This window comes from Erithacus rubecula, assembly GCF_903797595.1.
Source record: "Erithacus rubecula genome assembly, chromosome: 17".
In the NCBI taxonomy this organism is placed as follows: Eukaryota; Metazoa; Chordata; class Aves; order Passeriformes; family Muscicapidae; genus Erithacus; species Erithacus rubecula.
Genome location: NC_136669.1, coordinates 8,488,565 through 8,509,368, shown reverse-complemented (window position 1 = coordinate 8,509,368; position 20,804 = coordinate 8,488,565). Strand labels below are relative to the sequence as shown.

General features: G+C 41.5%; 2 protein-coding genes across 3 annotated transcripts; both read left to right on the top strand.

Annotated features, from left to right (window-relative positions):
• The first annotated feature begins 20 nt into the window (after positions 1 to 20).
• Positions 21 to 11,757, top strand: RRN3 (RRN3 homolog, RNA polymerase I transcription factor). The gene is made up of 17 exons (XM_079321253.1): positions 21 to 389; positions 838 to 894; positions 1,772 to 1,861; positions 1,949 to 2,078; positions 2,506 to 2,565; positions 3,047 to 3,110; positions 3,593 to 3,662; positions 5,136 to 5,234; positions 5,834 to 5,929; positions 6,370 to 6,505; positions 7,088 to 7,218; positions 7,499 to 7,629; positions 8,422 to 8,606; positions 8,893 to 9,001; positions 9,439 to 9,591; positions 9,803 to 9,890; positions 10,289 to 11,757. The coding sequence occupies exons 1-17, from the start codon at positions 297 to 299 to the stop codon at positions 10,445 to 10,447; spliced, it is 1,851 nt and encodes a 616-aa protein (XP_079177379.1). The 5' UTR covers positions 21 to 296; the 3' UTR covers positions 10,448 to 11,757.
• Positions 11,758 to 13,226: 1,469 nt separating this feature from the next.
• Positions 13,227 to 19,934, top strand: NTAN1 (N-terminal asparagine amidase). 2 transcript variants are annotated; one of them, XM_079320927.1, is made up of 10 exons: positions 13,227 to 13,419; positions 14,369 to 14,471; positions 14,559 to 14,624; positions 15,132 to 15,240; positions 16,183 to 16,256; positions 17,470 to 17,523; positions 18,285 to 18,338; positions 18,854 to 18,951; positions 19,133 to 19,246; positions 19,431 to 19,934. In XM_079320927.1, exons 1-10 carry the CDS (start codon positions 13,339 to 13,341, stop codon positions 19,608 to 19,610), a joined length of 933 nt encoding a protein of 310 aa, XP_079177053.1. In that variant the 5' UTR covers positions 13,227 to 13,338; the 3' UTR covers positions 19,611 to 19,934. The 2 variants fall into 2 exon arrangements, with proteins under 2 accessions (XP_079177053.1, XP_079177054.1); XM_079320928.1 differs by lacking the exons at positions 15,132 to 15,240; positions 16,183 to 16,256.
• Positions 19,935 to 20,804: the final 870 nt, after the last annotated feature.

Sequence of the window (20,804 nt, the reverse complement as noted above, 5' to 3'; positions counted from 1 at the left end):
GCCCGGCGCTGCGAGGGGCGGTGCGGCCCGCGCGGTTTCCGCCCGGCCGCGCAGTTTCCGCCGGAGCGGCATGTGGCGGCGCGGGCAGCCGGGACGCGGCGGGCGCGGGGCGCGGCGCCGCGGGCCCCGGTAGCGGGGCGCGGCCACCGCCGCAAGGCAAGGGGGGACAGCGGGGGGGACCCTCGGGAGGGGAGCAGCGGCTCCTGCGGCTCTCCCCGCTGAGGAGGAGCCCGAGAGGGGCCCCGGGCCTCCGAGCGGTGCTCACGCGGCTTCTCCGCCCCGCAGGAGCCGTGACCATGCTGGGAGCGGACGAGTTCATCAGCTCCCCGCCCAGGAAGACGGTGCGGTTCGGGGGGACCCTGAGCGACATCCTGCTGAAGTACGAAAAGGTGACTGCGCTTCTCGGGGGTCTGCGCTGCGCCCGGGCTGCTGGTTCCTGGGCTCATTCCGTGAGAAGACTCGTTTCGCCTTACGCAAGACCGTGCCTGAAGGCTTAGGGGAAAAAATGGAAGGCGGCTGAGCATTGTGGGCTTGTGGCAGGCAGTATTGCTGTGCGAGTGAAAAGATTTCCCCCGTGAGTCAACCTGAGTGGCCGGGTGGATGTAAAGTCTGCGTTATGCTAAGAAGTGTGCAGAGGGATCCAGCTGTGTCTGCAGCTGAAAATGAGCCAGCAGCCTGTCACTGCTGCTTCAGCCTTTCTGAGCTGCCTCTCTCGTGTTCTTGGTGTACCTGTTCAGCAGTAGTTGGTTGTTCAGATACGTTGATGAAATTAGTAGTTCTTGCTGAAGGAAAAAGGAAAAAAGAAAGTAATTTATTTATTTTTGTTTCCTCTGCTAGGGTGACACCACAGATTTTGAATTGTTAAAACATCAGCTGTCAGATCCAGACATAAAGGTAAGACTTTGATAGTCAGGGGTCTGATGATTTGAAGTTTGTCTGTCTGAGTGTAATCACCAGGCAAGTCATTCTGGTGCTTACACAAATCCTTTGCTTAAAACCTTTGAATTGTATTTAACAGCTTTTTTCCTTTGCAGAAACCATCACAATTAAAACTATGAATGGAAAAAAAAAAAAAAAAGTTTAGTTATACACATACATATATGCAGGATCTTCATAAATGGTGTCTCATGCCTACTGGCTCTGCTCTACCCTTTGAGTCTGTCTTTGTTTCAGATATCATCTTTTTAGGTCACTGATGCTTGATTATAGAGACACTTCTGTAGATCAGACTGTGGTTTCTTACTTTTACAGCCTTTAACTTGCATCAAATTTTTCCTTCTGTTCTCACCAAATCTGGTTTCATTAGGCAGTAACATACATATAGTTAGTATATTTAGTTAGTATTAGTATATTTAGTAGTTATACCCAGAAGTATTATTTTGCTCTTCTGTATAGCTATGAGTACCCACCACATTTGATGTTTTGAAACTTCAATGTCCCTTCTGCTTAAACTAGAGCAAAAGAGAAAATTATGGTGAAATACTATTTATTTCAAGTTCTTTAATGTTCTGTATGAGGGAAGTTTCACTCCTTGCTCAGTCTGACTGAAGCCTTCATGGCAGGCTGTTGGTTTAGGAGTTGGCATTAATGCATTCTACATTCAAGAACTTTCATTGGTGAGGACACAAAGAAAAGAAATTCCTTTCATGTTAGTGTGAAAACAAATTCTGTTTACAGTCTTAATCTCTGTGTTCTAAGGATTTTGTTATTTTCTGCTAATAAGTAGTATTGTTTATTGAAATAGTTACCTATTTTTTCTGCTTATTTTAAGGATGCCCAGATCATTAATTGGCTGCATGAATTTCGAGCTTCTGTTGCATATTTGACCAAAGAGCTTGAACAACTGGTCAACATTTTGCTGGTAAATATCTGTTTGCTACATGGGAAAATTAAGAGTTTAGCACTCAAAACATCCTTCTTTGACATTGTGATCTTTGCTTACTCTTAGAAGCTGCCATGGTTGAGAAGGAGCCGAGAGGTAGTGGAAGAATATCTGGGCTTTCTTGGCAATCTTGTGTCAGCACAAACTGTCCATCTCAGGCCATGCCTCCGGATGATTGTGTCACACTTTGTCCCCCGTAAGTGACTTCTCTCTCAATCTTCTTTGTTTGCACTTCAAAATCCCTAGATAGATAAGTTCTGTATAAATACAATCCATGACACAATTGATGATTGGGTTATTGAGTTGTTTGTGATACAGGTAGATTTCTGCACCTAGATTTTAGAAGACATATTCTAGTTGCTAATACAGATCCTGTTCTGAAGATATTTCAGAAATGAACTGTATAATATTTTTACTACTAAAAACCAAAAGGTGAAGTGAGGATCATTACAGATGTTCTCAAGAACTCCTACTTCTGTAAATAAAACAGTCTTTAAGAAAGTCTTGTTACTAACTGTGATTCTTTAGTCCTGGTGGAATACTGTTGTCCAGGATGTTTGCTATTGAATTTGTTACCTATAAGATTTATACAATTTTGGTATAATACTCTCAATTTTTGATAGCTCGAATAACCATCAGAGAAGATGATGTGGATATTTCAGATTCTGATGATGATGATGAAAGTGAGTATAAAGGATGGATATATTTATATATATATATATATATATATATATGTGCTGCTGTAGTGCCTTTTAAAAAAGTATCCAGTGCATGTTGCTCCTTTTTACAAAATTAGTTGAGCTGAATTCAAACATCAAGAAACATTCTTAAATTCCCAAGTCAGAGACTTTCTTGTACTCAAATCAATGGTGGGCTGATCTACTCTGTATTACTTTCAAACTGTTCCTGTTGGTGCAGTGTCTGTAGGAATAGAATGCATAGGGAAACATTCCTAGTCCTAGATTGTTTCAAAGCCAAAGAAAAGTTAGGAGTTGTATGGATTCTATTTTACTTACTTCAATGTACACCATCCAAAAGAACATTTTGGGAGATGAAGTTTCCTTGGGAATCTTTCCATTGTGTAATTGATATGAACTGTTTTTACTGGTTCCTGATTTAGTTTTCTCTAATCAAGTGCACAAGAGTTCTTTTTTCTTTATCTAGACATTTCTGAAAACTTTGACACATGCCACAGAGCACTGCAAACTGTTGCAGGATATGTTCCTTCGTAAGTATAGAATCCCTTGGGTTTGTGTTCCCTTCCTTACAGATTTAAAGCTTGTGAATTGATAGGTTTTTTCCTCTCTTAATTGGAAGTATAATACTTCATTTCCTTTCATGATTTTTCCTAGTATTCATTAACTGGTAGAATGCTTTATACAAACATTATGAAGTTTCTGTCATTTTCTGTTTCACAAACATTTCTGAAGTTTCCCAAAAATGGGAAGTAGGAAAAGTGGTGTTTATAGTGCCTTCTGTATTTTATATTCTATAGTGATATTTGAAGTGGCTTCTAACAAGTGCATTGTGAAATATGCCACTTATTATCTGTCCAGTGATCCTTGCCAAACTACATTTTATATAATTGCTTACCTTAAAATAAAGTTCCTATGAAATAAGCTTATTCCAGTACATCTTTAGAGTGCTGGAGTTCAATATTTGCAAACCTATAACTTTGAGGTCTGATTTTTGTTTTTTAAATTATTATAGGACACCACAGTTTCTCATGCCGATACTTGTGGAATTCTTTCCTTTCATTAATAAATCAGAAAGAACTCTGGTAAGGGCTGTGACTATATTTGTTGATTTGTTCACCTGTTTTTCTAAATGTATGAATGTTCTATATAGTAATACAACTGATTTGATGGCAGTCAATGCAGATTTTTGAAGAATATTTTTATATATATAATAATTACATATATAGTCATGCACAGGGTTGTGTCTGTTTAGTGTAAGGCTGTCCAAGCATTTTGAGTTCCTTGTGCACAAGCACTGTGCTCATCTTTAATGACATCACCACATATTTTTTCCACTGGATTGCTTTCTTAATCAATGCACACCATGGAGCTCCTTGATGAGGAGTCTCAGGTTGTGTCGTAAGGAGACTTTCTCATTTGTTATCAAACCTGGAAAGTCTTTGTCAGAGGAACAGGAGATTTGATAAGCAAATAAGAGACATTGGACATTACAGGCAAAATCCAAATTTCCAGTAGAGTAAAGCCCTAAGTTGTTTCATTACAGCTTTGGCATAGTGTTTGTGTGCTGAAAAACAAGCTGGAAACCTTTGACAGGTTATGGCTGTTGTTTGATCTTTCTATATAACTTGTTCCAACTTGATATGTTGGCACTTCATGTTGCAGAAGGGCAAAGCCCTGCTCCTCCAGCTAGGTTCACTTGAAGCTGTGTTTCAAACTCGAGTGCTGAAAAATCCCCAAAGTTCTTTATATATCTTGCAATTTTTAAAAAAGTTTTTGTTGTTGTTGACTTAATCCAAATAACTTTAAGCAGCAGCACCAACTTCTCATTAAACTTTCTCTTTCCATTTTATGTACTGACCAAGCCTGTGAAAAAATGTGCAAGATGGCCTGTGGAAAAATATGTGCTCATGTAATTAAGGGTTTAATTGTAATGCTTATTCACAAGTAGACTGTGGTGTACTTAAATATGGCACTTTACCTGATTTTATGCAGTGACTTGACAGTTTTGCTTTATGAAAGTTGCAACGTTGTGTTTTGTACATATTTGTGTACACATGGGTGGGCCCATGCACGCTCACAGAACTTGTCTGTTGAGCTGCTTGATGTGTAATCACAAGGACTGAAGAGACATAGCTGTGCAATTTAGAATTACTGCTGGTATAATACTCTGAAATAAAGATTTATTTAGTCTCATTTCAAGCATTTATAGCTGGCTCTAGATACAGCACAGCGTATGCTTCATTTTCCTAAAGAATTTGAGACATAAACTCCTATGAAAATTAATAACTTTTCTTATAGTATCTTTACACTCTTATCTAGAGGTGGTGGGGAAAATTTGCATGGAAATAGCAGATTAAGTAGTTAATGGTGACAGCTTAACTACTGGAAGTTAATGTTTAGTTTATACATTAACTTACTCTTAATTGAACACACTCTGTTTAAACCTATTTTTGGGCCTTAAATAGCAAATTAAGAAACTTGTTTTTTGAGGTCCTTTGCAGAAATTTGATTTTCTGTTAACACTATTATTGATACCAATTAATTTTATGTTATAGGAATGTTATGTCCATAACCTGCTGCGAGTTACTGTGTATCTTCCAACTCTGAGGCTTCAGATTCTGGAGCTTATTATTGAAAAGCTGCTGAAGTTGGATGTAAGTTTATTGTGTTATGTTTTATGGAAGTTTGGCATTAAAATACAGAGTAGGAAATGAAATCTGCTTCAGTTTTTGATTTGACAAAAAATGCACTTGTGATTATAAGCCCAGCCAAATTTACACTTCATTTATACTTCATTCCCAGGATAAAGATATTCCCATACCTCCAGGTAACTGTATGGTGTGTACTATTTCACCCTGCCTGGAATCTCTGCCAGAATCCAGTAACAGTCTTGTGGTGATCAGTGCTAATGTGCAGAGAATGTGTTTTCCATTGTGTGGTTGATTGGTTGTGTCATCTCTTTGAAGTAAAAGGATTACAGTCCTAAAAAAAGGCAGGAGTCCTAAAAAAAGCACTCTAAATGATCGTGTAACAGTCTAGGGAGAGTTTATGCTGGGGAGGTAAAGTTCCAGAAAGTTTGGAGTTTGCATTCATGTATGGCACATCATTCTTTTTAAAATGTTTATTTAGTCCAGGACAAAATCTAGTCAAGAACTTACTCATGTTGTCATGTCTTATATATAAATAATAAAAAACCCAAGTTCATATTATTGTCATGCTTTTAGTGAAATTAATTTCTTGTTTGCAACTGTAGGTTAGCACTCCACAGCAAGATATTGAAGATGCTGAAGAAGCTGCTAATAACTCTGCTAGTGAGGAAAAATCTACAGAGGAGGGACTTTTTGACATGGTTAGTTATCTTGTTCTATTATTTTTTTTTGTTAAAATCATCACTTCTGAGGTGGCTATGAACTAAGTGTAGAAATTCATTATTACTTTGTTGTTACTGCACTGTACACTGCTCTTGAAACCTGAACAGCTAACAAATGATTAATGTGTTCTCATGTATTGACTTTATTCTTGTAAACACCCAGCATTACAGCCAGCAAATCAATTTCCTTATGTAAAAGCACAAGCAGCTGTGCAATAAAGCTAGTTAAAGAATTTGTGGTACTTTGCTTAGTGTGCAAAAATTTGCTTGTACTGAATAATGAGATATGGCTTTGTTAAAAAAAAAAAAAAACGAAACTTTAGCATATTGCTGAAAGACAAATGTAGTTCACTTTTCCTGTAATTGCTGTCTCTGTGATTTGTGTATTTAAAAGCTGCATGTACAATTTTATCTACTAGGAGGAAGATGAAGACAGAAAAGGAAATAAAGTTGTGTCTCCCAGTATTGAGAGAATGGCCCATCCACTTGCAGAGCGCCTGGACATCCTGATGACCATCCTGTTTTCCTACATTAAAGATGTTTGCCACGTGGATGGTGAGAACACTTGATCAAAAACAAATTTCTTATTTTGCTAACAAAGTAAACACGTAAGAGGAATTCTTGCTTTCTGTACTGCAAGATAGAGCAGAACTCTGCCATTAACAGGCTGTATCCACATTCCTACCTCTGCCCAGGTACTGGGAGAGGTACAGTTAGGACTTCAGAGGTTAAATCTTCACTTGGAGACATTCTGATTCCATTAATATGATATTGTATCCAAACTGTAGTAGGGTATAGATGTTTTTATCATTTGCTCTACTTGAGTCTTAGAATTATGGATTCTTTTAACATCACAAGGACTGGCAGTAGATTGAAACAATCAGACATATCAGTCAATTGGCTTTGTTACAGGAGAAAAAAAGAAGAAAGAAATATCTTTCACTTTGACAAATTAAGGGTTTGAATTCCTTAGATTTATATATTTAAAACAATATTTAGAAACCATTAGGAATGGAGAATCTTCTCCACATTAGTCAGGTGATTTATTTCTTTGGTTTTTTCCTTGCTCTTCTGAGCTAACACATTATTGCAAAAACCCTGAAATGGTTAATTTTGTTTTGTTTCTCTGTTGTGTAGGTAAGCTGGACATCAGCAACACGAAGGATTTGTATCGGGATCTGGTTTCTGTTTTTGACAAGCTCATTTTACCAACCCATGCTTCATGTCATGTACAGTATTTCATGTTTTACATCTGTAGCTTTAAATTGGTGAGTAAAAGCTGGTTTTAAAATGCAATTTCCTCTGTTATTTCTGCATCCTTGTTTTGTTTTTTTTTTTTTTCAAAACAAACTGTTGTTCTTTCTTTTACAACTGAGTATAGAAGAAGAGACAGAAATGAGTGCTGTTCTGTCATGTGTAGGAGTGATTATTTACTGCAGTTATAGGTAGATTTTTGTAATGGTTTGGTTATGGAAATTAAGGGAATTGAATATTAGGAATTTATTACTTAGTGTCATCTCACAATTTCTATGCATCTTTTTTTATCAGGGGCTGGCTGAAGCATTTTTAGACCATCTTTGGAAGAAACTGCAGGATCCAAACAATCCTTCAGTAATTAGGCAGACTGCTGGGAGTTATATTGGCAGCTTCTTGGCGAGAGCTAAATTTATTCCCATTGTGTAAGTTGTTCTCATACATGAGCAGAACCAAACAATTCGTGGTACTGTGGAGCTTAAGTAGAGAATTGGTCTTCTATTCCCACTGCTTTGTCAGTAAGCCTGAATCAAGAGTCTTGTTTGTCCTTTCAACAATACTAATTCAGTATTGTCTGGAAGTTTCCAGGAAAGTTTTGCACATACAGGATGCAGACTGATGATTGCTGAGGTTCATGACTTGCTGCTTAGGGCTTCACTTGCCAAGAAGTGCTGAGCATGGGTAGGTTGTGCTGACTTCAGGCAGTCATGGATTCCCAGTGTATCTGATGTTTTTAGTACCCAGTGTTAGGCACTTTATGCTGGCTCTGGAAAGGGAGATAATTTGTTCTAGTGTTTTGATAGATAAAAGTTAAAATGTCTTCCTTTTTTTATATACATTCTATATTTTTGTGCTGTTCAGAGTGAGTGTGGTGACTTTAACATTGGAGTTAGTTGGGTATTGGAATTACATGGTGGATATGGGAGGCATTGCTCTGTACTTCCTGTAGCCAAGGATTCTGATTGTTTATTGTGTGTTCATGAATTCATCACTTCAGGCATCCTGTTCTTTCACTGATTGGGGTTTTCAGTGCTGATTGATTAATTTTATGCTGAGATAAAGGAGAAAGCTCATAACAGAATCCTTTTTTTACAAAGAGATTTTTTCCACTGATATTTTTATAACCACTGAGATTCTTGAATATTTGTTTAACATCTTTTCTACACCATTTCAAGTGTTCTGTTCACACTTCCTCTTTTTTTCTCCCTGCACTACAGTACAGTAAAAGCATGTCTGGATCTTCTGGTGAACTGGTTGCATAAATACATTGATAATCAGGATACAGGAGCTAATGCCTACTGTGATGTAGCTCTCCATGGGCCATTCTATTCTACGTGTCAGGCAGTGTTCTATACACTTATTTTCCGTCATAAACAACTTTTGGATGGAAATTTAAGGAAAGGTGAGTATATTAGGTTTGAAAGGATTCATTAGAAGTTTTACTGTTGCTATGTTTTATAGTGGTCAATTAAATCAAGTATCTGATGGCTGGTTTATGTTGTTATGCTTTAAATGAAATTAAGTGTCTTGTACACACATTGGGGCCAGACCTCCACTGTGAGAGTGCCCCAAGATGTGTTTCTGTGGTGGTGTGCAGAGTGCAGGCCTGTCACACTGGAAACTCTTAGAAACTAAGTTCAGTTTATATGATATCTAACTTGCATTTGCCAATTGTTCTTATTTTGAAGGTCTGTCATATCTGCAGAGTTTGAATTTTGAGCGCATTGTCATGTGTCAGCTAAACCCCCTGAAGATTTGTATCCCTTCTGTTGTCAACTTGTTTGCTGCCATTACCAGGTACCTGCTCATTTACTTCAGTTTCAGCTTGGTACAAATGTGTGTGTGTCTAAAACCAGCACAGGATTTTGTTAGGCACAGTATTGAATATTACCTAAGACAAAACACTGCCCATATTTCAGGTGTGATGAGTTTGTTCCTAGGTTTCAATGGAATCCTGCAGTTCTCTGAAATAGATTGCTCAGTGTTGGAGCCAGTGTAGTTGTACTTGAAATAAAGTTTATAGGAGCTTAGAGGAGAAGAACAGACTCCTTACCTTGTGACTATCTTGCAGACTCCTAATATCAGCTGGAAAATAGAAGATAGAAGTGATATTTGTTAAAAAAAAAACAAAACTTGTGTTTTCATATCATCCATCTGAAAATCTTGCTTTGGGTGTGCTAGAAGTACTTATCTTTTTTTTTTTTTTTTTTTTTTTTTTTTTGCCTTTTCTAAAGGAAATACCAGTTAGTGTTCTGCTACACGATTATTGAGAGGAACAACAGGCAGTTCATCCCCGTTGTGCGGAGCGGCACCGGGGGGGACCTGGTGCAGACCTGCACCAACCCCCTCGACAGCTTCTTCCCCTTTGACCCCTACATACTCAAAAGGTAAAATTGAAAATTAACAGCTCCTTTGTGCCTTCTGGAAAATAATGAATACAGCTGTAGGAAACAGTCAGTGTTTCTGCCATCCACTTTCCTCCCCGATCCTTTGTACCTTTCACATCCCGCCTTTTAAGTAGATTGTCAAAGGTTTAAATTAAAATGTATCCCTGCTATGAATACCATAACTCATTCTGTGCTTTGTTTCCTCTCTCAGGTCAAAGAAGACCATCGATCCTATGTATCAGTTCTGGGAAGAGCTGAGTGCTGAAGATCTTGAGAATCTGAAGAAACCCATTAAGAAGGTGATCTTCCCTGATCCAAACACAGTTCATCTATCAGCTGCTTTTATTGCAGAATGTTTTTTAAGTAGATAAGAGTACATTATATAATTAAGGGAAACTGTGACTGAAATTTGGAAACTTTAGGAATTTATCCATTCTTGCCTTGAGAACTCTTTTCCCTCTTGCAGCACAGAAGCCATGTGAAAGCTTTATGAATGTGCTCAGAAAGTAGATATGATGATGTCACTGGGAAATCCACCCTGTAGATGTTAGATGTGATTTAGGTTCCTTATTTCATAATCAGAGTACATCTAATTCTGTTACCATTCAATTGTTGTGACAATCACAGTGTAAATCCATGTCTCTATTAAGATTGACAGTATCTTCCTGATCTCACTGATCCTTTCAAATTTTTGCAGGGTACTTCTGAAGATGAAGATGATGACTTTTTGAAAGGAGAAACTCCTCAAAATGATGGTGTGGTTGGAATTGCACCAAATTCTTACGAGTCTAACACACGGAGCCCTGTGAGCAGCATTGGCTCCCCTGCAGACTGTTACGTGCCATACCCACTGTGACACTGACAAGCAGAAGGGACAAGGTTGAAAATGGTGTGCAATGTTTTGCTCTGGAAAGATACCTGAGCTCAGTTTTCCAAACTGGCAAATGTTTAAGTAACTACATTTAAGAAAAATTACTTTTTCTTAATCATCAGATTTCTACAGATATGTTATGGTAAAGTTATATGTTGCTAGAAAAGCTTAGAGAATAAATAGGGTGATATTTTACAAATTTCACATTGAAATGACTTTGAAGGATTTTTTTAATAGTTTTTTTCCCACTCTTCAAAACTTCGTTTACTAATGTTTCTCTACAAAGTTTTAGATATCAGGAGTGAAATTCTGGTGTTACTTCCTGCAGATTTGTGTGGGGGCCAGAATTCATCTGTCAGTGTTTTGACTCTGACTCTTCTTGAGCTGGTTTCAGAATAATGGTGTAATGTCTCAATAGGCAGGGCATGAATCCAGTCTAGCAGTGGTTCTTCCACACACATCTCTTCAGCTTTTCCTGTCTGTACAATTTTACTTGGTGAAGCCACTTGCTAGTGGGAAGTGTACTCAGACAGAAAGCATTATTCCTCCTTGAATCTGTAGCTGACACACACCTTTCCCAGCTAGGAGGGTCCTAGACATGTAAAAGTGATGGTTGTTGGAAGTGTTGAAAATGAGGGAGTAGCTGAATGTATTATTTGTAGATAGTTTTCTTTGGGGTGCTTGTGAAGCACTCCAAAGACAGGTATTTATTTGCCAGATTTGAAGTTTATATGTGAATGCTGAAAATAGGAAAAAAATCTTCCCTTGTGGAAAGGATGTGATGGTGTCAGTGGTGTCCTTGTGTTGTCCATGTGTCTGTCAGTCAGTGTAGAGTTGTTCTGCAGATGTTTCTTGTCTTCTTTTCATGGTTGCTGGCTTTTAGATTTTGAGTAAGAATATAAACAATGAGAAAAAAAAATGTTATTTGTGTAATATTTAGTTAAAAATTTTATGTATTTGAGATTAAACTCCAATTGTCCTTTGTTAGAATCTGAACTTGGAGGCTTTCAAGACGTTTTTCTTTGGAGCTAATAAAGTTTGATGCAAACAGTGCAATTCTTAACATCCTTGAGAAAAACACATCTCTGTATGTAACTGAGGTGGTCTCTGTGTAGCCTGACTTCTCAAAGTTGGAGTGTTCACTCTGACAGACTGCAGAAATGAGTTTTGGGGATGACACTGCAAAGTGTGTAAGTGGATTTCTTCATTGTATAAACTGAGAGGTTTTGGTTTTAATTGTAGTCCTCTTTATTGTCAGTCCTGACTAATAAACAATAGATTTCCATCTGAAATAATTGCATTTTTTCCTGTCATGGAAGATCAGAGCCAACAGCAAGGGAGACATCCTTTGAGAGATGAATTTCAGACTCTACTTCCAAAACTTTCCCAGCTATAATACTGGGTATGTGATTTGGGAGCTTCCACGTATCATGAAAAGCAAAAAAAACCACAACTCTATAAGTGTGTTGTGCAGACATTGAACTGTCTCTACTGTACTTACACAATTTTGTTTGTTTCTGGAACCTTTGGTGTGACAGCTCTGGTTTACTCAGTGTAATTGCAGGCAGGTGTGCTGGCAGGTGCTGGTGTTTTGCTAAAGAGACTTTGTAGATACCAACAGCTGTGAGAGGAATGCTCATCCCAAGATGCAGTTTTGTCTCCCATGAGAAATGCAATGTATCTTGAATAAAGCATTTATTCTGCTACAGAATCATAAAGTCATAGATTGGGTTCCTTGGGTTGGAAGGGCCCTTAAAGATCACCTAGTTCCAACCACGCTGTCACTGACAGGGTCATTTTCAGCAGGTCAGTTTGCTCAGAGCCCAGTCCAGCCTGGCCTGGAACCCTTCCAGGGACAGTTCACTGATGGATGCAAAGGCCGGGGTGGGTCCTGGGCATTTCCCAGTCTCTGGGCTGGGGACAGTGCAGGTGCCTGGCTGTCCACATTCCCTGCAGGGTCAATTAACTGCTGCTACCACGGTTATTTCTCTTAGTGTCTTCCACAGACAACTGGAGAAAAAAGATCTGGTCTTTAAGGAAAAACTTGTCTTTGGGATGAAAATTCATCTTGTGGTTGGTGGGGCAGAAGATGGTGATGTGAGGATTGGCCTCTTCTCCCAGTCGCCCAGTGAAAGGACAAGGGGACATAACCTTAAACTGTGCCAGGGGCGGTTTATGTTGGACACTGGGAGTGATTTCTGCTCAAAACGGGTGATTCGACATCATCACTCCAGGTGGATGGTGGAGTCACCGTCCCTGGAGACATTTAATGACAGTGCCGTGGTACAGCGGACACAGTGGTGCTCGGATAGAGCTTGGAATCGATTATCTCAGACGTGTTTTCCGACCTTAATAATTCAGTGGTTTGTAAATTTGTGGCTTAATGACTGTTACTATGTCACACCACAACCTGCGGCAGCGGCGGGAGGCGGGGCAACCTCCGTAAGGTTCCGCGTTAAATCCTGCGGCGGCCCGGGCGCGTTTCCGTGCGCCGCGGGGCCGCTGCGCCGAGCCCGGCCCGGCCTCAGGGCGGGCGGTGCCGCGGCCGCGCCTTCCCAGCGCCCCGCGCGGCGCCGCCCGGCCCGGCCCGGCCCGGCCCGGCCCGCTGAGGGAGCGCGGAACCGCCTGGGCTCGGGGCTCAGCCCAGCCTGCCAAGGGAGCGCGGAACCGGCCCGGCCCGGCCCGGCCCGCTGAGGGAGCGCGGAACCGCCTGGGCTCGGGGCTCAGCCCAGCCTGCCAAGGGAGCGCGGAACCGGCCCGGCCCGGCCCGCTGAGGGAGCGCGGAACCGCCTGGGCTCGGGGCTCAGCCCAGCCTGCCAAGGGAGCGCGGAACCGGCCCGGCCCGGCCCGCCGGAGGAGCGCGGAACAGCGCCGAGATGCCGCTGCTGGTTAACGGGACGCGGGTGGACCTGAGGCGGCCCACGGGGGACATGATCCGCGCCCACCCGCAGCTGGAGGTGAGGGGGGCGGGAGGGCCGCGAGGCGCGTCCTGCGGGGCTCCCCGGGGCAGCGGAGCCGCGGCCGGGCCGGGCCGGGCGGCCTTGGGTGGGAGCGGCTCCGGGCAGGGGCGGCCCCGACCCCGCGCTGGCAGAACCGCGGGGGGATGGAAAATGAACCGGTGTCGGCGGAGGGGCCCGGCGGTGACGGTGCGGCCGGGGGGCTCTTTCTGCGTGAAATGACAAAAACTGATAAAAAGTCAAAGTGAGCACTCTGATGGATGTGCTGACCTTTCTTCCGGGTATCAGTGTTAATATCGTAACGGTGGAGTGCGAGCCAGGAATGTGAGCAGAGCTGCTTGGGGAGCTGTTTCCCATCAGAAGGTGTTTCTTTACAGATCCTGAGATTATACAGAAAACCAGGACAAATTTGATAAAGCTGTGAAGTGTTTTTTGAGCCCAGAATGGAAATTCACTTTGTCCCTAGCTAGTCTGTGATGAAACACTGCAGTAATCATAGCCCAGGAATCCAGGTTTTCCACACACCAGTCAAGCTAATAAACGACAGTGTTTTGATAAGTGCAAAGTAAATATCCTGAATTATGGCAGTAGGAGACTGAAAATTCTGTATATCGCATTTCCGGGTCTGATTAAACTTCCAAGATACTTCTGGTATTACGTAATGTAATCTTTGCCCAGTCCAAATGGTTTTTACTGTCCCTCCATTTTATGGTCCATATAACAGGGAAAGGTGTTTTGTGTCTCTCTGGAATGATGGATGGGATTTAACTCACAACTTGATCAGTGTCAGGAAAGAAAAAAACTTTCAAAATTCGGAGTACTCTGTAATACAAAACACACGTTTCTCTCTGACCTGAGTTCCCTTGCATTTCAGAGGTGATGTTTCTGTGAAGTAATGGGTACACCTGAGAATGTAGCCACTGTAGTATCTGTTATGATTTGTCTTTAGGAAAAGGCAAAACTTCTGAGAAGTCAGCCTGCTCAAATCGTGGAACCCAAAGGCCTTCTCTATGTCCAGCAGAGAGAGTTTGCAGTGACTACCCCTAAAGATGGTGTGTACAAACATAAACATTTTTTCTTCTACTGAAGCAGTGATTGTGGGAGCTGAGTTCTTAAAGTGTTTTCCTCCTTTAAAATAGGTTCTGTTTCCATCCTTGGATCAGATGATGCCACTACCTGCCACATAGTTGTGCTCCGACACACAGGTATCTATAGAGGATGTTCAGAGCAAAGCCTGTTTCCCTGGGAAAAGGAATTAGTACTGGTTTATGTGGCATTAGTAAAATAAACTGCAGTTACATTAATACAAACCTGAGTCCCCGAAAATCACATAAGGTGTAACTGCAGACTCGCTCAGGGTGTTGGTGTGTTTGGTGTGAGAGGTTCAGTGAGCACATTGTAACTTGCTCTGCAGCTGTGGCCAGTGGCATTGCAGCCCTGGGCTGTGGCAGTGCAGGGTTTGGGCATGGCAGAGGTGGAATTTGTGGAAAGATCCTCACTGCATGCCTGGATCTGTGGCATTAGAGACATTGGTCCTGTTCAGGGGACATTTGTACCCTCAAGGACTGTGCTGATTCTGTCATGGTCCACGCAGAGGTGTTGCCTCAGTGCTGAGGCTGCTGTGCTGGGGGTGAGGCAGTGGAGGGGCACTCTGCCCTGCAGCAGTGGGGGCTGCCAGTGCCACTGTCCCTGAGTCTGCTGTGCCTCCCCAGGCAGTGGCGCCACGTGCCTGACGCACTGCGACGGCTCCGACACCGAGGCCGAGGTGTCGCTCATCATGAGCTCCGTCAAGTCCTTCTCCAGCTCCTCAGCCTGTGGCAGGTCAGCTCTGCTCCTTCTTGTGTTCTGCTCCTCTCAAAGCTTGCTGCAGCTCCTGCAGTGGGCAGTTGTGAGGTGCTTCTGTGGGGTTCACACAAGGGAACTGTGCAGGAAATACCTCTTGATCAGCAGCTGCATGCCAAGTTAAAATGATTTCCTTGATGATGATTTTGGGGGTGCTTTTAGAAGTTGCTTAAAGCAGGTTCTGTTCTGAAGAGTGTCTCTGTAAAATGAGGTTTGTGTTTACTGTTTTCCATTTAACTTTTGTTCCAGAATTGCAAAATCTTCCATATATCTGGTTTTTTTGGTTTATAGTATATTTTTCCTTTCAGAGTGTTTGTAAATTCTTTTCAGCATCTGACAATCTATCAAGGAATTTTGTAAGTCCACGTTAAAATTTAATTCTGTGGAGGACAAGACAGTGGGTAAAAAAACTCTGAAACAGAATTTAGCAGACAAGCTTCTTTCTGGATGTGGAAGTTTTTGCCCCTGTAGTTTGGTAAGAACAAAAGCTAGCTCATTAACTGTGATTCATCATTTGCAAGGACTTTACATAGACACTGCTTAGAGAAGAACCCTGCTGCATGGTCCAGAATAATTGTGAGGAGATAATGGGAACAAAAATCTTCAAGTTTAATTAACTGAAAGATGATTACAACGTTCAGTCCAAACCAGAGGTGCCAGAGTTACCCCTGGAAGAGAACTGCATGTATTTAATGCCTCTTCAAGCTTGTTCCTTTGCCATTTCCTGGGTGATCCCTGAAGTTTTCAGAATGGAATTATCATAACTTGCTGTGTAATGCAAACCAGCTTGGTGCATGTGATTGTAATAAGTGAGGCTTCTCTAATGATTGCTTTGCAATTTGGGCTGGGGAATATTTTGTAAAGCTATTCATTTTGAGATGTCTTTTTAATTGCTGTTTCCTGTTATTCCATCTCTGTTAGGCTGGAAGTGCACCTAGTTGGAGGTTTCAATGATGATAGGCAGTTATCACAAAAACTTACTAATCAGCTTCTTAGTAAGTTCACGTTTTTTCCACTCTCATGTCCAAAAAAAAAAAAAAAAAAGTTCTGGCTGGATTTGGGTAGAGTTTGTTTCTAGTCTGAGTCCTCAGTCATTTACTGGAAAGAAATGTGGATTCACTTTTCTTTTTCTCTGCTTGAGAACTTGGTTTGGAGAGGGGGCTGGACTGCTGGGACTTGCCCATGCTCAGTGCCTGGGCACAGGGTCTGATCCTGTCACTTCTCCCTGGCCCATACTTGGCTGTGGAGAGTTGTGTGCAGTTCAGGTGGCCTTTGATTCCTGCTCATCTTCTGTGGGGTCTTGGGAAGTGTTGTCACTGTCCAAATCTGTACCTGTGGATATTAGTTCATATCTTAATGTGGGGAGGTAAAATTTAATTATTGTTTGGAATTGTCTAATGAAAAATGCCAGGTCTGTTTATAAAATCCATAGCCCAGAGGAATGATGGCAGTGCTTTACCAACAATTGGAAGTGTAAAGTACCTGCTTGCCTGGGAGTGCTCTGGCTGGTGCTAAGCACTTTCTCACTTCTGAAGAGGCCTCTGCCCCACTGGAGTGGGGAGGGGGCAGGAATGGGGCAGGAATGGGGCAGGTGTCACCACTGGAGGGAGGTGTTCAAGGGGTAAACAAAAAAGGAAAACCAAAGGCCCTGGGCTGCAGCCTTGTGGCTGTGACACCTGCTGTGGGCAATGTGTCATATGAGGGTTCTGTGCAGAACAAAGTGTTTTGGTTAACTTACTTTAACCTTCTGATTTTCATGTATCAAGGTACAATTTGAATCAATAATGCTGTATTGCTATCAGAACTTAAAAAAAGAAAAGAGGTTTTTTTTCTGGTGTTTGAGATGGTGAGAGGCAGAACTAATTTACAGTTAATGTAAGACTGGTTTTATTCATGATATATGTAACATTTTAGGGAAAAATATTTAAATATAAGCTGCTGTATGTGTAGCAGACTAGAACAGAGCTGATGTGATGCCAAAACTAAACCAGTGCCAGTAGGAATAAGTGGCAGAGCACTTTCTTAGCAGATTTTTGCTGTTACAAATGGCACCCTCTTGTAAATTCCTGTTAGTTTGAAGCAGATGTGCAGAACTCTGTTTGCAGTGCTGCCCTACCTGGGGCAGGGATTTAGGTGGGTGTCTCTTGCCCCCAGACAGCAGTGCCCTGCCACCACTCACTGACATTTTTGCTGTGCTTGTCATCACAGGAGCATTTGACCTCCAGCCAGAGGATGTTCATTTAGTGACTTTCTGTGTAACAGGTAAGAAAATGTTCCTTGGATTTGGAAGAACCTTTCCTGAAATAAAAGGGCAGGGGGCTTCTCAGATATGGCTCTTTCTCTGTCCAGTAAGAAAGAACAACACAAATCCTGCTCCCTACAGATGTGTAATTTTCAGTTTTACTGCTGGAGTGTGTGGTGATGTCAGAGAGCCAGTGCAGGGGGAATTCTCTCCTTACCAAGTGCTGCTGCACTGCAAGCAGCTCATAATCATGGCCAGGTTATTTTGGCACATTTTTCCCAAGGAACAGCTCTGTACCTGTGGGTATCTTACAGTTGAGAAGGGCACTTACAAACCTTTGTTCTGCAGGGGTGTTGGACATGCAGGGTCCAGTGAATCCATAAACTTCAGTTAGTTCATAGTGTGTGACAGCATGTGGAGGAGGAATTCCTTTTCTTTGTGTGATGTTGCAGTCACATTTCTATCCTCTTTCCATGTCAGAGGTGTTGGTGGCTCACATCTTTGAACCTGGGCATCATGGTGGTTCTGCATTGTGCTTTTTTCCCTGTAAATTCTCCATGCAGAACCTGGAGCTGGCTGTCCTGTTAGGAGATGCCTCCAAGTTCCATGTGTGTTGTTACTGACCTCTGCCTTCTTTTCCTTAATACTTTCAGGCTTCCTTGGTTATTTCTGTCTTGTGCAACATCGTGTCTCTTGCTCTCCAATGACATACAGTTAAATAAATGCTGCTCAGACTAAAATACAAAGCCCTACAAGTTTGACTTCTTTTTCTTTGTTACAGAACTAAATGATAGAGAAGAACAGGATATTCACTTTCCAATCATTTATGGAATAGGTGAGTTAGTTAAATTAGAATTGAATTTTCTTTTGGTGCCTGGATTGTTTTTCAGGTTCCAGTAGTAAATGGGCTGCTTTTAATAACTGAGGAAAGTCCACCCTAAAAGTTGCACATTGCTGTAGGTGAAAATGCTTTTCTTTTGGTGCCACAGCTGGGAAGATTCACACATGGAAGAGGCTCTGTACAAGTGTGAACAGATTTTTTTTCCTTTAACTTGCACTTAAGAGTTTATTAACCTCAAGCTACCACACTGAATTTATGCTTAGAATTTAATCTTCTTCTCTTTGATCACTCAGTGTTTTTTCTAATTAGTTCACTCATCTCTGGAATATTGAAATGCTGCCAAAGGAAATGAAGTAGAAATGTGCTGTCACAGGCTTGGGGTCTGAGAAATACAAATGCATGATGGGTTCTGTAGCTCTGCAAGACAGTTGTGCTGGGGACATGGTCATTGTAAGGAAGTGCCTTGAAACAATTAATTCTTATTGCATTTAATCTCTGTTTCCTACCAGCTGTGAATGTGAAAACAGCTGAGATTTTCCCTGCAACCTTCCCAGAAAAAGGGCCGGATGAGGATCTGCGTTCAGCCCATGTTTTAACAGGAGCACCAGTGAGTAAAAGGAACAGGGAAAATGGGGAGACCAGTTAGGGGCAATGAAACACCCAGAGTTTGAGGAGAATCTCCTTTGGTAGCTGTCTGGGTTCTGTGTCTGTTGGAGTAGCCAGGGGTGTGAGTGCAGTTGGAGCTGGGGAGCCCTGGCTGCCTCCAGAGCCTCCCTGTGTTCTCACAGCTGACCAATGTCTACGATGCAAAGACAGAACAGCTCCAGATTGGGCCTTATTTCTGGGGGCCTTTCCCACACGTGGATTTCTGGTTGGAACAAGATGATGCACAGATTTTACAGGTACCTGAAGCTAAATAGTTTTTGTTTTTTGCCTTCTAGCTGAGTAGAGAGAAGGGTGTTGTAGTCTGTCAAAACTTTCCCCAGCACACTGCTGTCCTGGGAGGGTGGGGAATAGCCTTCTAGAGGGGCAGGATAATGAGGACATCCTGAATGTCAAACAGCTTGTTCCCATCTTCTTTTTCAGAACCTTTCCACATCACCCCTGGCTGAGCCCCCTCACTTTGTTTCCCACATTAGATCTACATTAACATTTTTAAAAGAACATCCATTTCCATCTCAGTCCCTGTTCCCTGACAGGAAACCTCGCATCTACAAAAAAAATGAAGAAGGGTTGTGGGAACAGGTTTGTTCTGACAAAATCTAAGTTGGAACCCACCCCCACAACTGCTTTGGGGAAATACAATCTTGCAAGAAGGGCAATTTGTTGCAAATGGCATATTGCTAGTCACAAATACCATTGTTCCTGTGCTTTTCAAAATAAAATATTTTGATAGAAGTAACTTGCTTTTTCTGCATTACTTATATAGAAATCAGGGTATCTTTGAAGTAAGAATTTGGCTTTGTTTAGGTTCTGTTGCTCCAGTGCAGTAATTTGATGGGCACAGGTAGAGAGGTGGCAATGCTGGAGACTGATAAGGTGAGTCACTGCACTGGTGTGCATTTCATTAAAGGATTTTGCACATACAGGGGGAAAAAAAGAGCTTGCTGGAATAGGGCCTTCAAGAATAACTTAATTCCAGAGTAATAATTTGAAGAATCTTTATTGAAACATTCAGGTAAGTATTTAAAGAATGAAGCTCATTCCAACAAAACTACCGATTTAACATTTCCAAATATAAAAACATTAAAAATTAATCTTTGTGGGCATAACTTTTATCCCCAACAAATTACTGTTATTAACATACTTCATTGCACTAAAGAAACCAAGGAGGAAGACCAGTCAACTTAATTGCTTTTGCACTTTAGAAAAAATTGCACTGATTTACATAAATTACCCCAAAATTACCCAAGCAAAATTAACTTGTTCATGGCATCCCAGCACTGCAGGGTTCAGAAGGTGAGAGTCAAATCAGGTGTCAGTACAATTCAAAACCCTCAAATTTTGCAGATGATCAAAGTAAGTCCCACTACCACTACTATTATCATGGTAATAAGGGATACCTGTGCAGGGGAAAAAGGGAAGGAGGAAAAACCCAAATGGAGCAAACTGCAGTACTTGTATCCAGTTCTAGAAGGAGGGGAGGGTTTGTATCACCATCAAGTTACTTGGGGAAAGCAAGTATTGCCAAAGATGGCTTTTTCACAAGAGGCTCTAAAAATTTGCAGTGAAGTGAGTAAGATGATTTGGGGGAAAAACACTCTTACACATTGGATTTTGATTTATTCAAAGCTTTGCTTGTGCATTAAGTAGTCCCAGACACTCTGAATTGTGCTGTATGTAAATAACCTAAATGATTTCTCTTGAGTCTGTACAATTCCTACCATAGGTAAGTTACTGTTATTCAAAAAATAAGTGTTGAAACCATCACAAATGTATTGGTTTTTCAAGCTTTACTAC